Source organism: Haliaeetus leucocephalus, unplaced genomic scaffold (assembly GCF_000737465.1).
Source record: "Haliaeetus leucocephalus isolate CR32 unplaced genomic scaffold, Haliaeetus_leucocephalus-4.0 Scaffold932, whole genome shotgun sequence".
Taxonomy (NCBI): Eukaryota; Metazoa; Chordata; class Aves; order Accipitriformes; family Accipitridae; genus Haliaeetus; species Haliaeetus leucocephalus.
In genome coordinates this window covers 11,073,038-11,097,802 of record NW_010973368.1, presented here as the reverse complement: position 1 = coordinate 11,097,802, position 24,765 = coordinate 11,073,038, and the positions used below count along the sequence as shown (strand labels likewise).

At 37.4% G+C, this 24,765-nt stretch overlaps 1 protein-coding gene across 9 annotated transcripts in view; it reads left to right on the top strand.

Moving 5' to 3' along the window:
- The window catches only part of RPS6KA5 (ribosomal protein S6 kinase, 90kDa, polypeptide 5), an 82,555-nt gene that overhangs the window by 40,286 nt on the left and 17,504 nt on the right, over positions 1–24,765 (top strand). For 8 of the 9 annotated variants that reach the window (XM_010583832.1, XM_010583826.1, XM_010583827.1 and 5 more), the window contains 3 exons: positions 11,050–11,133; positions 13,806–13,909; positions 23,316–23,466. In XM_010583832.1, coding sequence (XP_010582134.1) covers positions 11,050–11,133; positions 13,806–13,909; positions 23,316–23,466 — 339 coding nt within the window. Of the gene's footprint in view, positions 1–10,227; positions 10,356–11,049; positions 11,134–13,805; positions 13,910–23,315; positions 23,467–24,765 lie in introns of all 9 variants that reach the window. The other variant, XM_010583834.1, reaches the window with a different exon arrangement.

The following is a 24,765-nucleotide window of genomic DNA, read 5'->3' as shown; positions in this document are numbered from 1 at the left end:
CTCCTGAATGCAGTATATATACTTTCTAGCCTTTATTGTCTGAGTTTATTTCTCAATGAATTACTTTTTTCTTCAATGACCTCATAAAAATAGTAGAATGAGTGATGCTTCTGTCAATTTGCAAATATGCATTGAATAAATTATTAGAAGGGACAGTTTAGTGTGTATTGTTTAAAATGTTCTTCCTTATTAACTAAGAAATTAGTAAAACCGTAAAATAGAAGGGTCACTTGCCATACTATTGTGGCTGAAGCTATTCCTATTATACTGATACTGATAAATATGCACACTAAGAGATTGTAGGAACCTCACAAAAACACACTAGCATTATTCTTCAAGAGGATTCACTGCCTGTTTAGTGTGTTTCCAGTACTGTTACCTCTTGCTGCCATTTTCTAGTTCTGAATTGGAGTCTGCTTTTCTGCCTTACCCTCTTGAGTGAGACCTTCTGTGGAAGTGTAATATGCAGGTTTCATTTGGGATGACTTGTTCATCACTGGTTGAAGTGTCACAGTCCTAGACAGGTGTCAGTTACAAGTATTTCTGCAAAGAGTGTTGGGACTTGGTATCAGGAGCTGTTAAATACTCTACTGCAAAGTTAGATACTTGGTATCTTTTGGGACAGTGTTGCTCTCCCACGCAATTTTTTTACTAAGTCTTCATGAGAACACACTAGGGATGTTAGCTGCTATCATTGAACCTTCAAAACAGAATGATACAATCTATGTCTTTTGTTTGAGCAGACTGACTTTTCTTGTGCTACACTCTTGTAGCTGATGCAAAAGAAAGAGCAGACGTTACCGCACAAAGTTAAGACCATGTAAGAAGAAGCATATGAGAAGTCATAGAAATTATTCTGTGGGTTTCCAGTTCAGAATTTGTATGAAACACTACTTGAGAAATAGAATTTTTCTTAGGTACTTTTCTTAGAACTTCCCCTCATGCAGCTTTAAGCCATTCCCTTCCTTCCTATCACCGGACACCAGAGAGAAGAGATCAGCACCTCCCTCTCCGCTCCCCATCACGAGAACATTGTAGACAGCAATAAAGTTACCCCTCCATCTCCTCTGCTCTTAGCCGAACAAACCTAGTACCCTCATCTGCTCCTCAAAAGTCATGCCCTCTAGTAGTCCTTTCATCATCTTTGTTGCCCTCCTTTGGACACATTCTAATATTTTTATATCCTTATATAGTGGAGCCTAAAACTGCACACAGTACTCAAGGTGAGGCTGCACCAGTGATGTGTATAGTGGAACTATTTTTTTTTTTTGACTTGTTAACTATCATGTGCTTAATGTACCCAGGATACAGTTGGTCCCTTTTTTCTACCCAGGCACACTGATGACTCATACTGAGCTTACCATCAACTAAAACCCCCGAATCCTTTTCTGTAGGGCTGTACTCCAGCCTCTTGTCCCCTGATCTCTCATTGCAGGAGGGATCAACTGCCTCTAGTTTACTTCATGAGAGATTGGTTGATGTACCTAGGAAACATCAATCACTTCAAGGATGAAGGTTCTCTCTGTGTGTTTCTGCTTCTTGTAGTTTGTGGTATCCAGCAAGTAATCATCTCGGCTGAACTTCTTGAGAGCCAAAAGCACAACATCCCTGCAGATCTTATTTACCCTAGAACATAAGTTGGAAATGCACTATCTTGTGCAAGAATTGCAATACTGTGGTGTCAAAGAAATTTTAACATCTGCCATTCATTTCTATTCCATGTGACCCCTTCCCCAATTGTGCGTCGTATCCTTGAGCAAAGGCATCTTTTTTTGGCATCTTTATCTCCCAAAAATTTACCACATGCCATGCACCTGGTAATATAAGAAGACTTACCCTCCATCAGAGAAGAAAACTTGAGTTGTAAATACTTAGGAATAACAATCAAGATTATAGATTTTCATGTGCTGGAATGTTTATTCACTAAATAGAATTCAAAGCAAGGTCTTTATATTGATCATAACTTCACCAGTTCCGAAAGGTTGGTTTGAAAATTTAAATCTTCTGGAGACTGGCTTTCTTTTTGTCATGTATATATATTACATGCAGACTGTTTCCAATTTGTTGTAGGAGAGAGGCATTTTCACAGAAGAGTAGTGGATTTTACTTGCAGCCCAGAGTATTTTATAGAAGTTGAAACATAGTAGTAGCTCACATGATTTATATGGTATACACTTTCACATGAAGTACAACCTGTTATGTGATTGCTTAAAGAGAAGACCCAAGATATGCAGAATTTCAGCTAAACTATGATTTTCATATGTTTGATTTTTCATCTATATACCTGATTTGAAAGCTGGTATGAGAATTTTACTACCCATGCAATAAGAAGGAATTGTCTTGACTTTAAGTAGAAAGACTGTATCTGTATTAGATTAAAAACCTTGTTTAAACTTGCCATGTGATTTCAGAGTACCTCCAACAACAGTTAAGCATTCCTCTTGTCTTGCAAGGTCATAACATTTTGAAACCCTCATAATGATGAGGTCAGATGAAGTGAATGAAGCAATTTTATTTGCCAACTAACAAGTAGGGACAAGTATAGGAATCTCACAAGAACATTGCTGAAATCCGTGGAAGAACCCAGCCAAAACATGCATAGTAATTCTATTATTTCTTCATAACAAAAATGTGACAAGAACTTAGTAAGTAATTCTTGTCTGGATTGGAGAATTTTTCAGTGGACTTGTGGAGAGTCAGTCCTGAGAGCAGGCCTGAATGCCTTCAGTGAGCTTCTGTCTGGCTACCTGGTTCCCCTCTGTTCCATTGTACCCCCTTGCTCTGTGTCACTAGGTGCTACTCAGTCACAGAGTTGTTGCTGACAGATGAAATACATGCCATCAGAGACTGCAACTCTGACTGTCCAACTATAGAGGTTGTCTTTGTGTTCTTTGGCCCAACAGCACTTAGTGTTTCTAGGTTTTGTTGTCATTTTTTAATATTGAATACACTAAAGGAGTAATTCTTAACCTATTTGATTATGTTCCTAAAATATTTTTTATGAATACGGAATGCAAGGAAATGAAAGTCCAAGCCAATTTAATAGCTGAGAGGTGCCCTTTCCCTAATACTGTGTAGTTTCCATTTCTTGAAATTCTTACACTAGAAATTATGTACTCTAGAGTTTAACCAGGCCTTTTGACCATATCCTACCATTGCTTCTATTAGCAAGAAATTCCTATTAGAGAACACATACACTATTAAAGAACATTTAGAGAAAAGGAACTTTGTTTGGTTTTTGTTGTTTTTTTTTTAAGTTGCAAAATTCATTTAAGGAGTCAAGTTTCATGGTTCAAAGGAATATGTGACTAGTATGGTTTCAGAATCTGTCATATCTGATGTTCAGAGTAGTAGTCCAGCTCAGTTAAGAAGAAAGTATTTGTGCATTAAGTAGTTGGAGAACAGAAGAAGTCTGTTCTGTTTCAAAGGTGACCTTTCATGTAGTTGGAGAAGTGCGTCCTAATTGTGAATGCTGAAAAGAATGGCTTCAGTGAATACTTGGCTAATCCTCTGGCTAAAATATGTTTGCGCAAAGACTGTTGTGAATAAAATAAGCTGTGGGATTGTAAGACGCAAGTGTCTGTTGGAGCAGTGGCATGTGTTGTTTGAATGCAGTTCATCAAGTTGAAATACTTCAAAGGCCATATATTTAAATGTTAAATAATATGTCTTCAAATGGCAGAATGACTGTGGTGAGACATTGAATGCTTTCCGTATCTGCATTTACACTTTGGAGATAAAATCACAAATTCTGAGGCATTTTCCCAAAGCAGTATTTGTATGGCAAATAAATGCTCTCCTTAGGCTTGGTGCACATGTATAGAACAGTGTACTTGGAGTATGCCTCAGTGTTCTGAGCCAGATGGTCTAGATAGAGCATCTGCTTATTCTTTGCAGGTGTGGAGTTTGTAGTTTGTTTTTGCTTTACCTATGTTAGTATTCTGTTAGCTAGTTTTATCTCGACTCACCCTTTCCAGTATTCACACCTCTGTAGTCTTCCTTCCTGTTCTTGTTTGGGTGCTTTGCTTTGATGTGTGTTTGTTTTGTTCCCGAGGCCTCTGAAATGATCTTGTGGGTTCTTAAGACTTTGTTTGATCTTCTTTTTACTTTTGTTTTTGCTCCCATTTTTCCAATGGTCAAATGGTATGCTCCAGTTTGCTCAGTGTGTCTCTTATACCAACAGCCAATTTCCAGGTTGGGTGCATTTTGTGCTTGATGTTTGTATAGATTGTATGCTTCTCTTGATGTAACTTCTAGTTACCTGCAGAAGTCTAAACAGAAATCTTATTTTCTTTAGTACTCAGCAACAACATACTGATGACACCACTGACTCAGGAGGTACTCAACACATCATCCCTTGCCTGCTTGTCTTGAACCTTTCAATATGGGTCATCTCCTTTTGCTCTGGGGCTGCTTTGGAGCTCCAAAAGCTGTTCTCTGTACTTTTCTTCAAGCTGACTTGGATGCCCTGTCTGCCATGCTATGACTAAGCATGACAATCGCAAGATGCACTATCCAGTTATGCAGTTTCTGTTTCCAGAGGGTATGGTTAACTTGATATTTTTTTTTTTGAGTCCCTGAACTAATGATGTTATCTGCTTATTGAAGGGAGCTATTATACCATGTAAAAGTCCCTCGGGATCTTGTCCTCTGCTCTGAGAAGATTTTTTTTTTTTCTTCTTTGCAAGTACTAGTTTGGCCCTGACATTCAGACAGTTGTCTGCCTGTGTCGTCCTAGCTCAAGATGTCATCTGCCAAGTACTAAAACACAGTTCATTTCTCAGATGCAGATCTTTGGGTGCACGTGATAAAATAATGCAGGCCTTTACCCCTAGGTGTTGGGAAACACCCATCCTGAATCTGTGTGTCTATTTCTTTGCCCAGTTCCCATGCCCTTTTGGATGTGTTAGGACATTGAATCAGACATTTTCAATGCATGTGGACTGTGTGAGTTTTTTGTGGCCCTGGAAACTAACGCTATCCTTCCAGCACAGTAACTACTTAAATCAGACATAATGGAGTAGGCCTTTGTCGAAATAGTTGGCTGCCAAAAGGCAGTTTGGCCCAGTAGAGATGAGCCTTTTAGGAGCCTGTTGTGCATGTGTGATTCCTTGGCTCTCCTGAAGTCTCATCTAATTCCTGTGGTTCACTTTGGAATTACGGTTCTTGCCCCACATACCCTGTTATGACTTGCTGAACAGTAACAAGACTTAATAACTGTCTGAGCTGCCATTGCATATGTTGCTAAACTGAGTTTGCATTGCTGTAGACTAGGATGTGTACTCTCAAGGACACATCCCAGTACTATAGTAGTCACTGTTTCTCTGTCAGTCAGGCTTTTACTGTAGGTGTGGTGAGTTTGATTAGTCTCTACAGAGAAATGGAGTTTCTTCCTCTTGCTTTTTTTTTGCCACTGTTAACATGCTTTTTTTTACTTGATGAGGGAGCTCGTTAGAGAACTCTGAAGGCTTAAGTCCTCTCTGTCTTTGAGGAGAAAAGTTTAAGCATATGCTTTCTACAACTTCAGGTAGTTTCAAATGCCTGTCTAGCATTCCTTGGTTATAAAGCAGGGCCAAGTTATCAAATTGTTACCACAAGATCATCAAGAGCATGATTGTGCAAGACCTCAATCCATCTGTCAGCACTTCTGATTGAATTCTGGAGCTAGGTTTTTTGATCTCTGGAAATGGTATAATTGTGGTCAGCCTGCCAAGGTCTGTGTATATAGTCTAGCAAAGAAGGCACTGCTATGAATTTTTTTTTTATTTTGGTGAAGTGACTGTCTTCCAGAACAAATGCTATTCCTCATTACACCTCTCCGACTTGGACAGTCACAGAATTCTAATTATCTGTCCTAAAGCTGCTCAATAGCTAGGTGCTGTCAACATTTCCTGGTTGGAAGACAAATTATGCCCTTTCTTTTTTGATGAAGGAAAAGGAAAATGGGATGTTAAAATAGATAATCTGGAGAACAGGCAGCAGGGGTCATACAGAAGTCATATTGAAAGTGCCCTAGCAAGTTAAAGCATTTACATTTCACTAGGATGCTCAGATCAGTCAGAATGATTGCAAGGAACTGGGAAAGAGGGCAGAGCACTATCTCTTTTTATATTGCCATAAGTGAAGCGGAAAAAATTAGAGGTCTACCCCACGTATAGTACTAGAGTATTTATTAGAAACAAGTCTTGTCATACATGTAGGCATATCCACAGTGTCAGTGTGTAGCTCATCTCAAAGAATAAGTGTTAAGGGAATATAACTTGTTTTTCTAATTTAAGAGGGATGCTTTAACAAAATGAACTGCCTGGCTGTCCAGGTGAACCTATGTATGTTCATTGGTCAAGAACTCTTAACAAAATTCTCTTTGTATCAGTGTCTTCATGAAAGTTGTCCCCTTAAGCAGCTAACCAGTTTGAAGTAGCCACTTTGTATACCTTTACTAAAAGCTATGCTGTTGCATAAACATTCAGGAATGATGATGAACTTGGTAAAGAAAAAGCAGAAATCAAAACCAGCTGTTGTGTCCAGATTACCTGTAAGCATGGAAGCACTGCTGATTGGGAACAAACATAATGTCACTCATTCAAAGACAAGGTCAATATTGTCATATTGAGTTATTAGAGATGGGTTAGCCACACTTCTGTTTCCTTCTGTTAGTGTCTGATTGCTTGCTGTTCTGCAACTTGGAAGAGGGAACCACAATGTTTAAGACATGCATGCTGAGTGAGGGAAGAAGAATATGACCATTCTGCATTGTGCAAAAGATTCTTAAGCTCAAGTATTTGCAAGATGTGCATGTTCAGTGTGAATTCACCTGTAGGTAATCCAAGTTCAGTTGTTATTAAATAACTTCCTTTCTTGTCTTGCATCTCATAACATGAAAGTATTAATAATGTGGATTCCAGAATTTGGACTCATGTTATAAAATTGAATGAAATGTAAATTTGGGGGGGGGAACACAAAATGGGGTTTGGTTGTGGTTTTTGAAATTCAGGGGCAGGGGGGGCTGCATACTCAATTTGTGAGTGAAACGTGATTTCACAAATGAATGGTGAAATACAACTTACAGTGACTTTTTGTCACAGAAGCACGGAATGGTGGAGGTTGAAAGGGACCTCTGGAGGTCACCTGGTCCAACCCCCTTTGCTCAAACATAGTCACCTAGGGCCAGTTTCCCCATGACCATGTCCAGAAGCCTTTTCAGTATCTCCAAGGAGGGACACTCCACCACCTCTGTGGGCAACCTATGCCAGTGCTTAGTCACCCTCACAGTAAAAAAGTGTTTCCTGATGTTCAGAGGGAACCTCCTGTGTTTCAGTTTGTGCCCATTGCCTCTGGTCCTGTCACTGGGCACCACTGAAAAGAGCCTGGCTCCCCCTCTTTGCACCCTCCCTTCAGCTATTTGTACACTTTGATGAGATCCCCCTGAGCCTTCCCTTCTCCAGGTGGAACAGTCCCAGCTCTATTAGCCTTTCCTCATATGCTTCAGTCCCTTAATCTTCTTAGTGGCCCTTTGCTGGACTTTCCAGTACGTCCAGATTTCTCTTGTACTGGGGAGACCAGAATGGGACAAAAAAGGAAACTGTTAATGGAGGTAACATTCTTTGAAAATGGTTTTAAACTCACATGTAATGCATCATTGTGGTTTAACCCCAGCCAGCAACTAAGCACCACGCAGGCGCGCGCTCACTCACTTCCCCCCCACCCAGTGGGATGAGGGAGGGAACTAGGGGAAAAAAAGTAAAACTTGCGGGTTGATATAAGAACAATTTAATAGAACAGAAAAGAAGAAACTAATAATGATAATAGTAACACTAATAAAATGACAATAGTAATAATAAAAGAATTGGAATATACAAGTGATGCACAAAGCAATTTCTCACCACCTGCCGATCGACACCCAGTTAGTCCCCAAGTGGTGATCCCCCGCCTCCACTTCCCCTGGTTTATATACTAGATGTGACGTCCCATGGTATGGAATACCCCGTTGGCCAGTTTGGGTCAGTTGTCCTGGCTGTGTCCCCTCCCAGCTTCTCATGCCCCTCCAGCCTTCTTGCTGGCTGGGCATGAGAAGCTGAAAAATGCTTGTCTTTAGACTAAATGTTACTTAGCAACAACTGAAAACTTCAGTGTGTTATCAACATTCTTCTCATACCTAGCTCGGAAACATAGCACTGTACCAGCTCCTAGGAAGACAATTAACTCTATCCCAGATGAAACCAGGACATGCATAATAGTAAAGACTATTAGTGACTGCCTGTAAGAGGCATATTTAGCAATGATAAATTTACATAAGTGCTCCTAGCAAAACTTAAGCCTATAAAAATTGTGTTCTATAAGTAACAGATAGATGTAGTTGTTGGGGCTTGTAATTTAACAAAACACGACATAAACAGAGGTGTCTAACAAAGAAGTACCCAGATTTTGTCACTTCAACTGTCTGAAGTCAGGACTTCCTACAGCATCTTATGAAGGCAAATCTGTGTCAGTTTGTACTCAAGTCAGTATTCTTTGCTTTCAGACAGTTGGCTTTATTAATGTTCTGTGGAGTGCTGTAGTCCTCTGAGCTTTTTTTGTGTGGTTAAATAAGAAACTATAAATAGTTGGTATAGGTGTGTTTTTTCTTTATGGTCACCCTGTAACAGTCATAAGCTGGTTCCAACAGGGCTTCTGGAATATGATGCTAGTGTATGTAATGACAAATCAATGTTGATTATGAAGAAAGTGCTCAGTGGGTCCATTTTTTTTTTTCCTTGCCTAATCCTGAGTTCCAGTTTACTAAATTTCTTGCTAAGAACTCTGCTTGTGATAATCATCTGCTTTCTTCTTCTTGGCTCTGTTCAGCCTTGAATTTCAGCAGTAGACCACTTACAAACTGAAAAGGAAGCAAGAGCTAAAGGATACAAGTATTTACTTATGCGGAATAGAAGGTGGGGTTTTTATAAACCTCATTACAAACATATCCCAGAGTGTTTTCAATTTATAAGTGCCTGTTTGTGACTTATGGTATGAGTTTTTCATATTAAAATGTAATTATAAGAAATTATTTTAGATGATACAAGTTTTTAAACCTCCAAAATTATTTTCAGGGTTTTAAACACTAAATTTTGTAAGGAACAAAAAAATACCTCAGTATTGAATTTAAGAAAGAAATAAAACTAATTTTCTAATATTGCTTCAGAAATTCCATCTTTCATATTAAAAGCTAACATCATTGTAAAAGGTAAAAAGTAAACATAATAAAAAAATCAGAACCACCAATTATGTATAGTAAAGATTGTAATTGTTCTTCAAAAGAGCTGCTACTGATAATTCTGCATGTTTTGAAATGTTTTTAGTGGGCCTTCTCACCAGCAAAAGGTACCTGAGATCATAAGGGTTCTGCTGTACCACTGTACATGTTCGTATACAACTCCCCAGTATGTTTCTTGTCACTGTAGTATATTGTAGCATAGCTTTACTACACAATGTGGAGACAAAAAAGGCATAATTTTGTGGATTATTTGCTGAATTTGCAGCTAACTAAACAATAATAGTTTTCATCCATTTCTTTTGATATATTAGCATTATAAATTGTTTTAATAAGTCTCAGCTTGGCTGCATTATCTTTACTCTTTGGAGAGGTCGCAAGTGAGGAACAGTTCCATTTTGTATTTTTTACTCCCTTTCCTTTTCCTTCTTCTCCTTCTTCCCTCCTCCCTCCCAGCTGAAGGAAAAATGAACAGAGGGAATATGAATAGCTTTAGATTGGCTGATGCCAGGTTGGAGGTCTAGGAATTTCTGATTTTTGTTTTTGCTTTTTATCACACTATTTTTCTTCTAGATAACAGGTACTGGAAAAGATAATCAAAGAGAAACAATAGTTGTGTCAAAAGAAAGTGGAATAATGAAAAGCTTATTATTTTATGGTTTTGTCTCAGAAGTTAATATTTCAAGTTAATATTTGAACAAAATGAGGCTTATAACTATTTTGAACTCAGAATTTTACCCCCCAAAACCAGTCACAGTATATGTATTTTAATAAACACAGTTTAATAATATGCTGTTGGACTGTTTAATTTTTATGCCTCAGGGTAGCACTGAGCATTATTTATAGTTTTAGAAGATTCCTCTCATTAGTGTAGTACATTCTCTTATATAGCACCTGTTTTAAACTCCAAATCTTAATCTACAAATGTAAAACCTGACTTTTGAAATATTTGCTTTTTTGAACACTCTTCTTTAAAGGACCTATCAGGATCTCTCCCCAAAATGCTAGAAGCTTGAAGGATAAGGGAGGAACAATGTTGCATGGCCCAAACACATGTGCTTTCGTCATTAGCAAGGTACAGCATGACCTCATGTTGACCTCAAAGGTAAATCGCTAACAGGGAACAATTATACATGCCTGTGAAAGCAGCTTAGTTTTGAACATAATCAAGACAATAACTTCAGTGTGTAGAATAAAATTAAATTTACAACTCTGTCTGTCTGCCTTTCTCTTTCTCTCTCTTGTCTCTCTCCAAGTCTCCTCTTGAGAGAATGTTGTGTTTTTTATATATGTGTGTGTTGCAAAATAAAATTACTTTTCTAGAGGTCATAATAAATTCCTAAATACGGGGAACTCAAAGGATCTTGTATCCAGTTTAGTCAAATTGTACATCTTACAATGAAATTGTCTTTTTAGTGGAAAGGTTTCATTTGTTGTCTAGAGTATGATATTGCAGCCTTCAGAATGTGTGTCTATATTACCTTGGGGAATCATGTGTAGTTCTGAAATGTATAGATCATTTAGAGTTATGGGAAGGATTTTAAATATCAATATGTTAATTTTTGTGTGCTTATCTTAGACTGCCACACAAACCTATGACATTTTTTTGTAGAAGACTGTAAATATTCTGTAGCGTTATGTGATACATCTCTACATATGATGGAATATGATTAGCTAGCAGTTCTGAGCTATTTGGAGAAGAATTGCTGCCAGCATCTTGGAACTGTTAGCCATATCTGTCCCACATGATTTGTATAATATAATTGTTTGACATGAATTTTATTTTCTTTTTTTGCTAGAATGAGAGAGCATATTCCTTCTGTGGAACCATAGAGTACATGGCTCCAGATATTGTAAGAGGAGGAGATACAGGACATGATAAGGTATGTTCTATCTAAGTTTATTACTGAAAAGAAATTAATTCTTTAGGCAACACTGTTGTTCAGCTTGAGGGGTTTTTGTAAAATGTGATAGTGTCTTATTTAAACATGCCTTATTTTAGGTTGTCCTAAAATAGGTTATTGCCTATATTTAAAAACATCAATGTGATGAATTTTAGTTTTTAATCTTAAGTAAAAGGCATAGTTATAAAGGTACTGAGGCTCATTTGTGTTCTATTCAAAATTTGTTCTAAACGTGCAGTGGGACAAAAAAAACCTTAGCTGACACTTCCTTTTAAATAAAAAACTAGTACAGATTGGAAAAATTACTGTTGTGTGGCTAATCCTGGTGCATTTTTTTAAATTGTAGATCAGGGAAATCTATTCTTGTTCTTGAAGTATGAAGTGGGTTATTAATGTTACTAATGTTATAAATGTTCTCCGATTGTAGAAATAAATTCTGTTTAGCTTAAGGCTCAAGTTTTATTCTGAATTCAAGTGTCAGTAGTTGATGGGAAAGATCAAGACAACCATAATTCATAGATGATATTTGAAACCAAAAAAACCCTACTCCCCAAAAGAATTCTACGACTATTCCTAGATAAATTGTTCTGATTGCTCATTATACTGAGAAGTTTTGGAGAATATTTAATCTCTGGGGTTTTTTTGCTGTAGATTTGACTTGACTTGTCTTTCTATTGGGGATCACGGAATATAGTTGATCACAGTTCCTCTTAAAAGAGCCTTTTTAAGCACTTTAAGTGACTTTTTATGTCACTCTCCATCTCCTTTTTCTAGACTAACTGGACTCAGTCTGACTTTTGCCTAGGAAGATTCTTTTTTCTCCTTCTCTATGCATTCTGCTTCTCTTTTGGTCTGAGTTTGCCTGTATATTTCTTGAGGTAGGGAGCACTGTAGTGGGCGCAGTGTTTCAGCTAAGAGTTGGCAGTTTGAAGTACAGCAGAGTGATTACATCCCTGATTCTTCTATTAAACATAGAATAGAATGTGCTTTGTCTTTTCACTTAGTCATTGTCTCACACCTACTTTGTATTCCACTATAACCTCTGCATCTTTTTCTACTGTACTTCTTGCCTAGTCATTATTAAAAATGGAATTTTACAAACTTAGGAGTAGCAGCTCTTTCCTGCACTCTATTTCTTAGTTTAGTCTTGCCAGTTTCAGAGCATATCTCCAATGTGGCAGTCGCTTTAAATTGTGATTCTGTCTTCTCAAGTGCTTAGAAATTCAATATTGTTGCTGATTTAAAGAGGAATCTCTGTTCTGTTCCCTTCAATTGGTTCTAATACTTGCATTAGATATACTGCAGAGCCATACGGTATTCTGTAAGAAATAGCTTCACAGTTTGATACTAAGTGTTAGCTGATAAATAAGGCTGTTTTGCAGTTAAACTACGTGATGGTAATTGGTTACACCACACACTGTTTGCTTCACCATTGGCAATGTCATGTGATGCAGTGGTAGGAGGTTTTTAGGGTATTTTATACTTGCTGCATATCTAGCAACTCAAAGATCTTATTTAAAAAAAAAGAGGAAATGAGACTGCTTTAGTATGCTATGCTGTCATTAGTCAATGTTTCTGATTTGTAATCTCTTCTAGATGGCTGTATTGTTTGTCTAAAAGACTTGCTCTAGTATTTCAGGTTTTTTTTTTTAAAGTTTGATTTCTGATTCTGCAGATGCTCCTTTTCTTTTGGAAAAACATATGCCAAGAAAAAATTATTCTTTGGGATTTTCTCTGATCATTGTGTATTTGCAAAGATAATTGCTAACAGTACAGAGAATTCTTCAGCTAGTTCTTCTAGACAGTCCTGGCTGAATATATGAAACATCAGATTTTGTGTATCCTGAAGCAAAAAACCTAAAACATGAGGCCAAATTGTCATAATTTCACTAATTGTCTTCCGTTACTGTATTAATGTTGTCAATACAAGTAAAGCAGAACTTCAGTTTCATTGCTTTGCAAATTTCATGGAAATAAAACTGGGAAGTTCAAACACCTGTAGTTAAATTTTGTTGAAATGACTAAACTACTTCCTTTATTATTCATAGTAGCATCTTTTCTTTTGAAAGAGAGAAATATTTTATAAGTTATGAGGTATCAGAGATATGAATGATATGATTAGTATATGGAAAGCCAAATATCACATGTGTTCCCAGGAAATATAAGATAAAATTCTATAACATTTTCAGGTGCCCGGATTAACTGTGACCTGTGCTCTTAAACTGTGCTTTTTGAAAGTTCCTTAGTTTCATTCTCAAGATCCTAAAAGCTGAGGTTCCACTACTTCTTAGCAAGTCTTACGTTCCTCTGTTATTTCAAGTATGTTTTAGAATTCTTATCGCTTCACAATGGTAAAAATAAAAATGAATTCTTGAAGGGGGGAGCAACTTTAGTGGTGGAAAGAGTTCAGCTTGAGAAATCAGTTGAAGAAGCTAAGTGGAGAAATTTCAAAATAAAATTAATTTATCATAGAAAATACCTCCAACCAGTTCTGCAATTGTTTATGCTTTATTGTACGCTGGTTTGCCTTTGTATTGATAGGTGGGCTCTTCCTTTGCTAGTTGCTTTCTGGGTGCATTGTTTTGTTCCTTCTTTTGTTAATGATTTTACTTCAGTGTATCATAACATACATAATTATTGTTGTTCTATAGGCTGTTGATTGGTGGAGTGTTGGTGTTCTTATGTATGAACTATTAACTGGAGCATCACCATTTACAGTTGATGGAGAGAAGAATTCCCAAGCAGAGATTTCTAGGTAAGAGTCAAAACAGTGAAGTATATGTGCTTGCTGACAAAGTGATGCTTATGCCATAACACATGTTTTGTGAGAGTTTTAATCTAAAACTTAGGAAGAAAGTGCTGCAGGGGTAACATTTTAGGTGCTCCAGTTCTGTTTAACAGAATGACATCTGGAAGCAGATAGGTTTATTAAACTCAGCAGGTTATCGAAATAACAGAACTGACCTTTACAAAAGACCCGTTTTGTTTTAACTACAGTGGAACCACAGCTTTGTAGATATTCAACCCTGTTGCATGTTTACTGTTTAAAAGGAAGTAAAATAAAATATGAAATTATATGTAAATAGAACTATAACATTCAAAATCTTAATACATAATGAAACATATACTTAGCTAGAGAGATTTTTGTCAGCTCTTGCTGGATCACTCCATCAGACTAGAGGTTTAAAGTGTCAGGATGTACACCCACTCCCACCTTTTTGTCACAGGTAATATTTATTTTATTGGTGTATAACGTGAAACAACATGATCTTTTCTAGCCATACTTGCATATCTGAGAAGAAATGAATATGATACTTATGGAAATGAAATAACCTATACCATTCTTATATTTTACATGTAAACTTTTCCTCACTATCAACTTTGTTATGTTCAGTAATCTCTACACTTTAAAGGTTTGTTTTCAATACCTATGTAAAAGCATTGGAGCATTTTAAAAAGACAAAGCAATAAGCTTGCCCAAAACACATTCCTGAAATCTCCCCCCAAAATGAGCATCTCCTATTACTGTATTTCTCTTGGAGTGGGGAGTTGAGGGCTTAAATTGCACAAATTAGTTAACTGCTGTCAAGATCAGCTTGTAAGTACAGTCCCCAAACTAAGAATAGTCTTGCTCCAATTGGAATGTATTACCATGGTTCTGATCCTCACCTGAAGTCACTTGATATTTAATGTTATAATGGGCAATAGAACATACATCAATTATTTAGATAATTTCTTTTACTTCTGTTATATATTCAGGCAATTTCTTGGAAGGTTGAGACCTGTTTATTGGTTTCTAGGTCTCTAGCACAGGGAACTTAAAGGGCCACTAGAAAAAAAATACACGGGGGAAGGGAATCCATTAACAAAACAAAATTCAGGACTTCACCCTCTTGGTCATTATGATGGAGTTAAAACTTAAATTAACTCTTTCTGACCTATTTAAGGTTAGAAATTTTGTTGATTGCTTACTTACGCCATGACTGAATTGGTAATTTTGACTCCCAAGATGTACTAAATGGAATTCTGAAGGAGTTACACATTTTTTAGAGAGAACTTTGACCTGAATTTTACAGAGAGAGTTTTTTCCAAAAACTGGGAAACTTTTTAGATATGTATTCTACAGAATTTGACTATCTTTTGGTAGGTCCTTATGTGCTCCTTAGTCTTAGTCTTTCTGATAATTTAAGATTAAATTCAAAGCTGAGAAACTGCAAGGTTGCTAACATCCATCCTCTGATAGCTAATAACCTAATTTCTGAGCTCAATTTAGTTGTGGCAAGTTTACTATGTTGTTGCTCAGTCTGCTTTTGTTCTGGTTGGTGTTCATGTACACATTTATAGACAGCAATCCTGTAGTCTTTCAGCTTTTATTTTGATAAATTTAGAAGGTAAATTCTTAGTTTTCTTTATTTAAAGATGTTCCCCAGTCATCTTGTTTCCTGAAAAAGCCTTTTCTTAACTCAGCTTGTGTTGTTCTTTCTTACATATTGACAGTTTACTTCTGTTGATGTTTCAAAAGGATCTTGTTCAAGGGAAGTAATAATTCATCATCTGCACAAAAAGATATTATTTCCTTTTTTCTTGGGCTCCTCTTGTTGATGCCAATGGTGGACTGATAGATCTAATTCCTTCTACTTTTCTATCTCTTTGAATGGATAAACCTCTAGTTTATAGCTGAAATCTTATTAGTCCTAACTATGTGACTGCATTTCAGACTCGATTTCATCTGTCTCCTGTTACTTCAGTACTCATAAGACCCATGGTTTCTGAACCCTTTCCATTGATAGCAATTTCTGTGCTGGATGACATTTGTTTTGTTGTTGCAGTTTATTATGTAATGAATGTTATGTTCCTTTTAAAAGCGTGTCTGAGCATATGAGAACATTGCTGTTTTCTCTGTCCTGGCTGTTGCGCTAAGTCATGTGGAACCTTCTGGGGAATGGTGGTTGCTGCGTACCTTGGGGAGCAATGGGAGTGTGTTTGGGGCTTTCTGTGAGGGTAGGGTAGGGCAGGTGGAACGGATGTGAGGTAGCAGCAGCCCAGACAGAGGGTGAGAAGAGAAGGGAGCAGAAGTACATCTTAGAGAAGGTGGAAAGAAAACCTTTTTCTAAGGATTAAAGGGGACTGTGTAGGGTTTGCTGCAACTTGGGAAGCTGTGAGACCATGCCTGAAAGAAATGCCTTCCCAACATGCTGGCTTGTTAAATTTAGAAATATTCATGGCTTTTCAGAAATGCCCTCCTTGTATTTATCTCTAGTGTGAGTACCCTGAGCTCTTTCAAGAAATAACAGCTGAATTTTCAGTACCTGTCTTTATCCTAAGTCTGTCTGGCCTAGAAGTTAGGATGTTTATTTCCTTTTTTCTTTGATAATTTTATCACTGAGGATATGTTCGCAGTTTACACTTAAATGTCCTTTCTTTTTTTTTGGTTGTTAATTCTTTTAATTATGTCTGCAGCCCATTCTATAAAGTTATCTGTTGAATTGGGATGCAGACTCTAGATAAATTTTACACCTATAATTAAATAGGTTCCAAATTATCTCCGTGTCTTTGATCTTTTTAGTTTCGTTACCTCTCTAAACTGATGAAAACCGGAATTGCAGATAACTTCGTCAGCTATTTACAGTTGCCAGTGGTAATGAAGTCACTAGCGCTGGCACAGAGATATGAGTTGGTACGAACTTCTTTTTGATGGCAAAGTTATTCTAAACAGAATTTGTATTCCCTAACCTAAATATGCTTTAACTTGCCAATTGCAGCAGACTTAAGAGAATTCAGTTTTTTCTTACTTGGTCACAAGCACTGAAAGCATAGTTTCCATGGCCTTTGATTTTTATGAGTTTAAGGAAAAAAGTTGTCTTCTAAATAAATCCAGGTCCTTCTATTTTATGTAGGTTGGTAGTAATCTTAGATATCTTTAGATAATTTTATTCCCTTGTGTGGGACAATGGCTATCTGCTGTTAAATTTGAGCACAAAGTTTTGTTCTGAAATCTCTCTCTAATCGACAGTTCAGTTCTTCTGTCAGAAATAATTACTGTGTGGTTTATATTTTTTTACTCTTTCTGGTGAGAGATTGTGTTCAGTTCTTCTGTCATAACCTTTTTGACAACACTGGACTTCTCTTTCATGGCAAGTGCAACTTAAGTAAGGGCATACTTTAATTTCCCCTATGTCTCTGTCTCTGAAGACTCTTTGTTCACATACTAGGTGTTACAGGTTATTAAACTTGATAAAAAAAATTCACAGAACTATTCAAGTATCTCTCCTTTTCCAGTATGTCCTCTCCCCTTTCTTCTCCCTTCTTCCCAAATCTTCCTTTCACTTTTGAGAATTCTGGACTTCCATTGCTGCAGAGCCGTGGATAGGACCTATCCTGTAAAAAGCATAGGCAAGGGCTGGGTTTGATTACAAACCCAGTATTTTCAATTTGAGCATGAGTGATTTGTAGTGCTGACTTGAAAGACAGATAAATCCATTTCAGGGTGTTGACTTTGAGGGTCTTGTCATACATACAGGGATTTAAAATGAGCATGAAGTTTTTGGAGTATTACTTTGCTGCTGTGCAGCAGCTTAGAAAATCTTAGCAGCTTTGGGTTTATGAATAGATAGATACCTATCTTTTTCCATTTTTATACGTATATACGTATATAAAACAATCTGTAGAAACATATGATGCTATATTAGCATACTAATGCTAATAGCAGCCTGTGCTCTTTATTTGACATAGTTGGTAAGACTTTATTTAAACTTCATGGAGGATGGCTGAAATTTGACCATCTGTTAGATGCTATATTTTGTCCACGATTCTGCAAGAAACCTTTTCTTGATAAAATTGTTGGGAAGATGCATAGCAGGTGTATACTGGGATTCCCGTCTTCATTCTCTGCCTATGAAGACTCCAGTGATTGCTACATCTTTTAAAGGACAGAGCAGTCACTAAATACAACTTGTAATTTGCATGGTGTCTTCTGGAATTTTGTCCTAGAGCTCATAGCTCTACCTAAAATGTACAGCATTTATATGCTAGACTTAGTGTGAATCACATCACATCAGTGACTCTGACTACAGATCAGTTCAACCTTTCAGTAAAGCAGATGGTTTTAAGAAAGTCATAAGTATTGCATCAAAGTCTCTGACTTGCCTAGAACTGGGGATACGCATATAGATCTGACTGCTCAAAGCAGAATCTGGCATTAGTAGTTCTGAGATGACAGGGCATTTGGTAGAGTCATTCTCAAATGTGATGGTGAAAACTCTGCTTTGGAAACTTGTCCCTCTACCCTTTAACAGGGTTACAGCTTGGGATTGCTTTCTTGTATTCCCTGAACATCAGGGTAGATATGTATCTTTTTGGTGAGGGGACTGACAATAGACTATAGTAACAGTTCTAGCATAAACCTAATGTTTCTGTTGGTCAGCTATAGTGATCCTTATGTGCCTTAGTGCCAACTACGAGCTGGCATAGATCAATGGTGGCAACTCTGTAAATTTTTTTATAACAAAATCAGTGAGTTCCTTGGCTGATTTGTCAGGCTTAGCAGCCTGCATCTGTTACACAGGAGTGACTCTGAAGATAAAGAGGAGGAGCACCTAAAGGTCAAGGTGTCATTTCTCTATTGTATCCTCCACTCACTGAAGATAAAGCATCTCCTTCTCATCCTTATCATTCATTAGCCTGTCCTTTGCATTATCAAGTATGCTCTTGGTCTGTAGTATTTATGGGAGAAACTCATCAGAGTTTCAGTTCCTGAGAAACAGTACCAATGAGGTTAGCTCTTAGCTCTGCATAGTCTGCCATAGAGAAGGGTAAGATGGAAATGATCCAGGACTTCAAAGTGATAACCTCCTTGACCTATGCAAGGGATGGTTTCTCTCAGAGTGTTTTCAGTACAGCCAGAGTACTCTCATCAGCAGGAGTAATCTCAGCGCATCCCAGATCAGAGGGCTTGTACTAGACTAGGAGAAGCAGAAAATACAGCATAGTTGTCCTTCAGCAGCTTTGACCACAGTTGCCACTTAGGATACTTAATTCTTCCTGCTTACTTTTGTCGCTGTTATTGGACCACATGAACAAGAAACATACAAGAGGGTGGAGGCGATTCAGAAAAGGAAAGGAAGGTTGATGCTAAAGGCCATAGCTTCTTTTCAGAAGCACAGGCATCCCAGGAAGGACTTCTGACACATGCAGCTTCCTTCCTCTGAGCTCTTCATGGGCTACTGTTACAGCCATGAGTGACTTAGGCTTCAGTACAACACTTCACTAGTGTTGTACTAGTGAAGGCAGACTCTCTGTACTTGATCAAGCTACTTGATTAGTCTTCACCAATTTCTGTTCTCACATGCTGATCCCATATGGTTTTCCTTTTTCTGACAGCTTGCTTTCCATCCTAATTAATGTGTGTACAGCTTCCCATATTTCAATTCCATGATAATTTTAAGTAGGTCCTGGATCTTCTGAAGAAATTAGCTTCATTCTTCATTACTTCTGTAGTGTGATTCTGTGAACCAGTCCAGAGCATCCCGAATATTTTATAGTATCAGTCAACCTCAAAAATATTTCTGAACAAATGCCACTAGCATGTATAAATACAGCTTACATGGATTCTGCTTGTACAGCACGGCAAAAAGTTGCCTTCTCTGCACTGGGCTCTAGGAGGGTCGATAGATGGAAGGTATCCTTCACTGTAATCATAGCTTGCTTTTCACATAGCTAAATACCACTTCATTGTTAATTCTGCCTATAAAAAGAAATATTTTAAAATGGTAGTCTTGGAAAAAGGCAGGAATTACTGATGCTGTTGCAACAGAATTTTTCCATTAGGAAAAATACAGTGTTATACCAAACTACTATTGGCAAAATACGTATGCTAATTGTTTTGACAGATACAACCTTTATAGGGGATTCCTAGCCCCAAGAATTTAAAGGGTGGTTTCTACCCAAAGAGCAGAATGTCAGGTAATATGAAAAGTTACTTTATAAACCCGTCTTAGCTTCAGATGGGACTCTGCTCAGTTACTGCATCAGTGGTACAACCGATTGCAGTTCTTAGGCTGACTGAAGACATGCAATATGTCACTGGAAATTGGCGATTAGAAGCATGGGACCTACTAGTGTTGTTGCTGTGGAAGTACTTATTTTGGCTAAGAGTTTTCTGGTAACTTTGCAGTGCAGTGTTCTATAAAAAGACTTTCCACTGCTTATGTTTGTTTCACTCTCTTTTTCTTATGTGAAAGTTTGTATTTGCATCAGAAGCTTGAGACATGGGCAAGAATCTTATTGCTAGCACTTAACAGCATCAGTGCTACAGAGACTGATCTTCTGAGGCTGCACAGAGAAATTACACTCATTTGTTCTCTTTGTTACCCATGTTACCAATCATTCCAATTCAGCACCTTTTTCAGAGACACTTTCAAATATTTATCTGACTTGTCCATCTGTAATCTCTGACATTTTTCAGACAGGAAAATGCTCTAGAATTTCTCTTTTGGATTCTAAGGACATCCAAGAGTCTCAATCCCAGCGCTGTAGAAATAAATTTTTAAAAATACTGACTTAGGGGTTTTTTCCCCTTCTGAGAGCCCAAAGAGAACTTGTCTCTGTCCAGGATCTTTGCTATATACCATTCTGATTCTCTCATCAGAAAGGCTGATAAATACATTTCCTCGGACTCCTCTAACTGAAGTGATTTTCAAGATAAGAAGGCATTGTAGATTTTGTTGGCCCTCCTGTAAATCAAGTAATTTTGATATCAAGATGTCCTGTCTTCTGTCTTACAACAGGAAGGTTTTCTTCCTTACCCATTTCCCCTTTCTGAAACTGGATGATTTCTGAAGAGGCTGAAACTTTACTTCTCCACCAGTCCTACAGTGTAAGAAACCTCTTGTTTAGTGATGTTTAAATTTGGTAATTAACATCCATAATTAAGAAATCATTTGGCCATATTGTGGTTTCTTCTCCTTTTCTGTTAAGTGTGTCTAGAAGTTGAAGACAAGGCTTGTGATTGCTGTTATTTCCGCTAGCAGAGTGGCTGTGATTTAGACCCTTACTGGCAGATCATCCTTACATCATTTAAAGATACAATCCATCTTAAAACTCAAGACTGTATTTTCATAACTCATTTCTGTGTTACGTAAACCAAGAGGTTAGCTTGCTTTGTCTTTTAGTTTGCTTGAAATTGGATACTACGTCAGTAGAAACAACCCCTGGGATATGTGCATATTGAACTTGTTTTTGTCTTTCCACATTGTCAGGACAAGATTATTGAGGAAACAAACTGTTTGCATCTATTTTTGGAGTAATCTGAGAAGTTACATATTTCAAGATAAAAAATTTCCCATGGGATAGCTGACTCTAAGGATATGTCATGCAGTAACTACAAACAAAATTTAGAAATGTCCTGCAGTGATCAACTTAAGCTCTATCAGAGACATATGACAATTGATATTTTAGTGCTGCCACAACCTCATATAATTTCAGCCTCACAGTCTCTCATAGCTTCAAAATCTTTCACTCTAACTCCTTCTTCTATGTATCATGCTTCCTGAAGTCACCACAGTGAAAGTATGCATATAGGTACATACACAGCAAGTTGAACATGAGCCAGCAATGTGCCCTTGTGGCAGAGGCAGCAAATGGTATCCTGGGCTGCATTAGACAACGTATCAGCAAGTTGAGGGAGATGACCCTTCCTCTCTACTCAGCAATGGTGAGGCCACACCTGGAGTACTGGGTCCAGTTCTGGTCTCCCCAGTACAAGAGAGGCCTGGACATACTGGAGAGAGTCCAGCAAAGGGCCACTAAGAAGATTAAGGGACTGAAGCATATGAGGAAAGGCTAATAGAGCTGGGACTGTTCCACCTGGAGAAGGGAAGGCTCAGGGGGATCTCATCAAAGTGTACAAATAGCTGAAGGGAGGGTGCAAAGAGGGGGAGCCAGGCTCTTTTCAGTGGTGCCCAGTGACAGGACCAGAGGCAATGGGCACAAACTGAAACACAGGAGGTTCCCTCTGAACATCAGGAAACACTTTTTTACTGTGAGGGTGACTAAGCACTGGCATAGGTTGCCCACAGAGGTGGTGGAGTGTCCCTCCTTGGAGATACTGAAAAGGCTTCTGGACATGGTCATGGGGAAACTGGCCCTAGGTGACTATGTTTGAGCAAAGGGGGTTGGACCAGGTGACCTCCAGAGGTCCCTTTCAACCTCCACCATTCCGTGCTAAAGGGTTTTGTGTGTATATGTTTTTAAACCTGTTGACATGTCTTTGGTATGTGTTGTCTGTGTGTGTGTTCTAAATTTCCCTTCAGAGACCTTAACTTCAATATCTACATTTGGAGTAACTGAAGGAAAACTTGCCTTCCTCTTTATATAAAACTGTGGGAGCTACATATATAAAAGATTGCTATTGAAATATGATTCTACTTAGGCTTCCAAGAATTTGAACTTCCACTAGCTTTATTTGAAGGCTCCTAGTTCTTGTATTGGAAGAGACAGTAAGGTCCCTATCCACTTTCTCTTTACCTTTTATCATTTTGAGGGGAACACTATGCCCAGGCCCCTTAGGTCTCCTTTTCACTAAGCTGGATAGTCCTAGCCTTTTTTGTAGATCTTCATATGGAACGCATTCTGTATTTCTAATTAATCTTGCTGCTTTTCTCTAAAACTTCTCCAGTTTTAGCGCCTCCTTTTGAGAGTAGGGCATGAGCACTGCACACAATATAGAAGGTGCAGGCAAACCTCAAATGGCCCAAGTGTGGTTTTTTCCTCTTTATTTTCTAATAATTTTTAACATGGAATTGTTTTTGTTTGTTTGACTGCTGTTAGGCATCAAGTTGTTGTCTTTGTGGAGCTATCTGTTGTAGCTATGAGATTTCTTTTGAATAGTACTAGTAAGCTCAGTATGTATGAAATAAAGACTGTTCTTTTTTGGATTAAGTTACATAATTTATATCCTACAGATGTCATGTTTCATGTCCACATTTTGTCAAACGTTTATTTAAAAAAAAAAAGTTAGTTTCACATTTGTCATCCTCCTTCCTTTGGGTACAATAGAAATTTAAGTGAAATGGTAAACGCTACCACTAGTATAGTAATTCTTTGATTTAACACTCAACACATTAAGTAATTACCAAATAATTTTTATTTTGTTTGTTTTACAGGAGAATATTAAAAAGTGAGCCCCCTTATCCACAAGAAATGAGTGCACTGTCTAAGGATATAATTCAGCGTCTTCTGATGAAAGACCCCAAGAAGAGGCTAGGTTGTGGTCCCACTGATGCCGATGAAATCAAACAGCATCCCTTTTTCCAGGTAAAACAAATAACAAAACTCCCTAGATGCCACTTACTCTACGTTAGTGCTTTTGAAATCCAAGTCTAAAGAAATTTTGTTGATTTGTTAACAACACACTTAGAGGTGTGTTAATAGCATGAATAATTGCATTGAAGTTAGTAAGAATATCTGTGCTTATGTATATGGATTTCGTGCATACTACAAGAATGGCATGGTAGATTTTGAATATATTCTATTTCTAACAGTTACTTGAAGCAGCCATAAGACACACTACTTAAACCAGAAGGTTTAATGGAAGACACTTAAATTATATATTGTGTGTTGTTTTTTTTTTTTAAGAAAGTTTACCACTAACATTATTAGTAAAATTTGAATATTGATAAAATTCACCATTAGTGATAAAGGCCTCTTCTGTATTTTCCTTTGCCTAATTAAATCTTTAGTCCTGTTTAGTAGATTTTAATTCTGTTCAGATTTCAGTGTATTAACATTTGGTTTCAGACAATGATGAAGATTGGATTTGTGTACAACATCCATACTGTTCTATCCATTGCGATTAAAATTGTTTGTGTGCTTTCTTTGAAAAAACTAAGTATGTATTTCTGGTGCTTTGAAGTTAAATATGTTTTTAATTACTATAACTTTTGGAGTATTTAAAGTTGGTAGTATAAATTAAGCCTTTAAAATAAATGTTTTTCATGTAACTATTATAACATTCAGCATGGGCAATATCTTGGCTTCTTAACTGCTGAATTTGTTCTCATCCCTTCTGTATTTCCTTTGTCTTATAAGAAAGTCTGACAAAGTAGAGTTAAACTTCCTTTATTCATTGTTTGTTTTGGAAGATACATTTTTTCCTCGTACAACGCTTTCTAATCTTGACTTCATTTCTGTTCCACCCCTTTATAGTAGTAGGGCCATTTTCTCATAACTACTATAGAGGTATTATGCTCTCAGGGCTCTGGAAGCTGAAATTGGTAATTAAGCATAGAAATCAGCAGTGGAAAGCTGAAGATACTGCATGCATGCACTATGGCTTACCAAAATATAAATGTTGTTTCCTCTGAAACAGAAGAAAAAATTTAAGGGCTGTCATGCTAATTGTTTTGCTTATCTCCACTGTTAAATTTCTTTGTGTTGATCCCCCCCCCCCCAAAAAAACCCCCGGATTCTGTCAACTTAAAAATATGTATGATACTTCTTGCCTTTACCTAAGCAAATTAGTAGGGCATAATTTGAATGCTTTTCATCTGCCTGTGGAAAATAGCAAATGGTGTTAGGACTGTTTGTTTCTGGACAAGTCTCTCTTTGCAATAT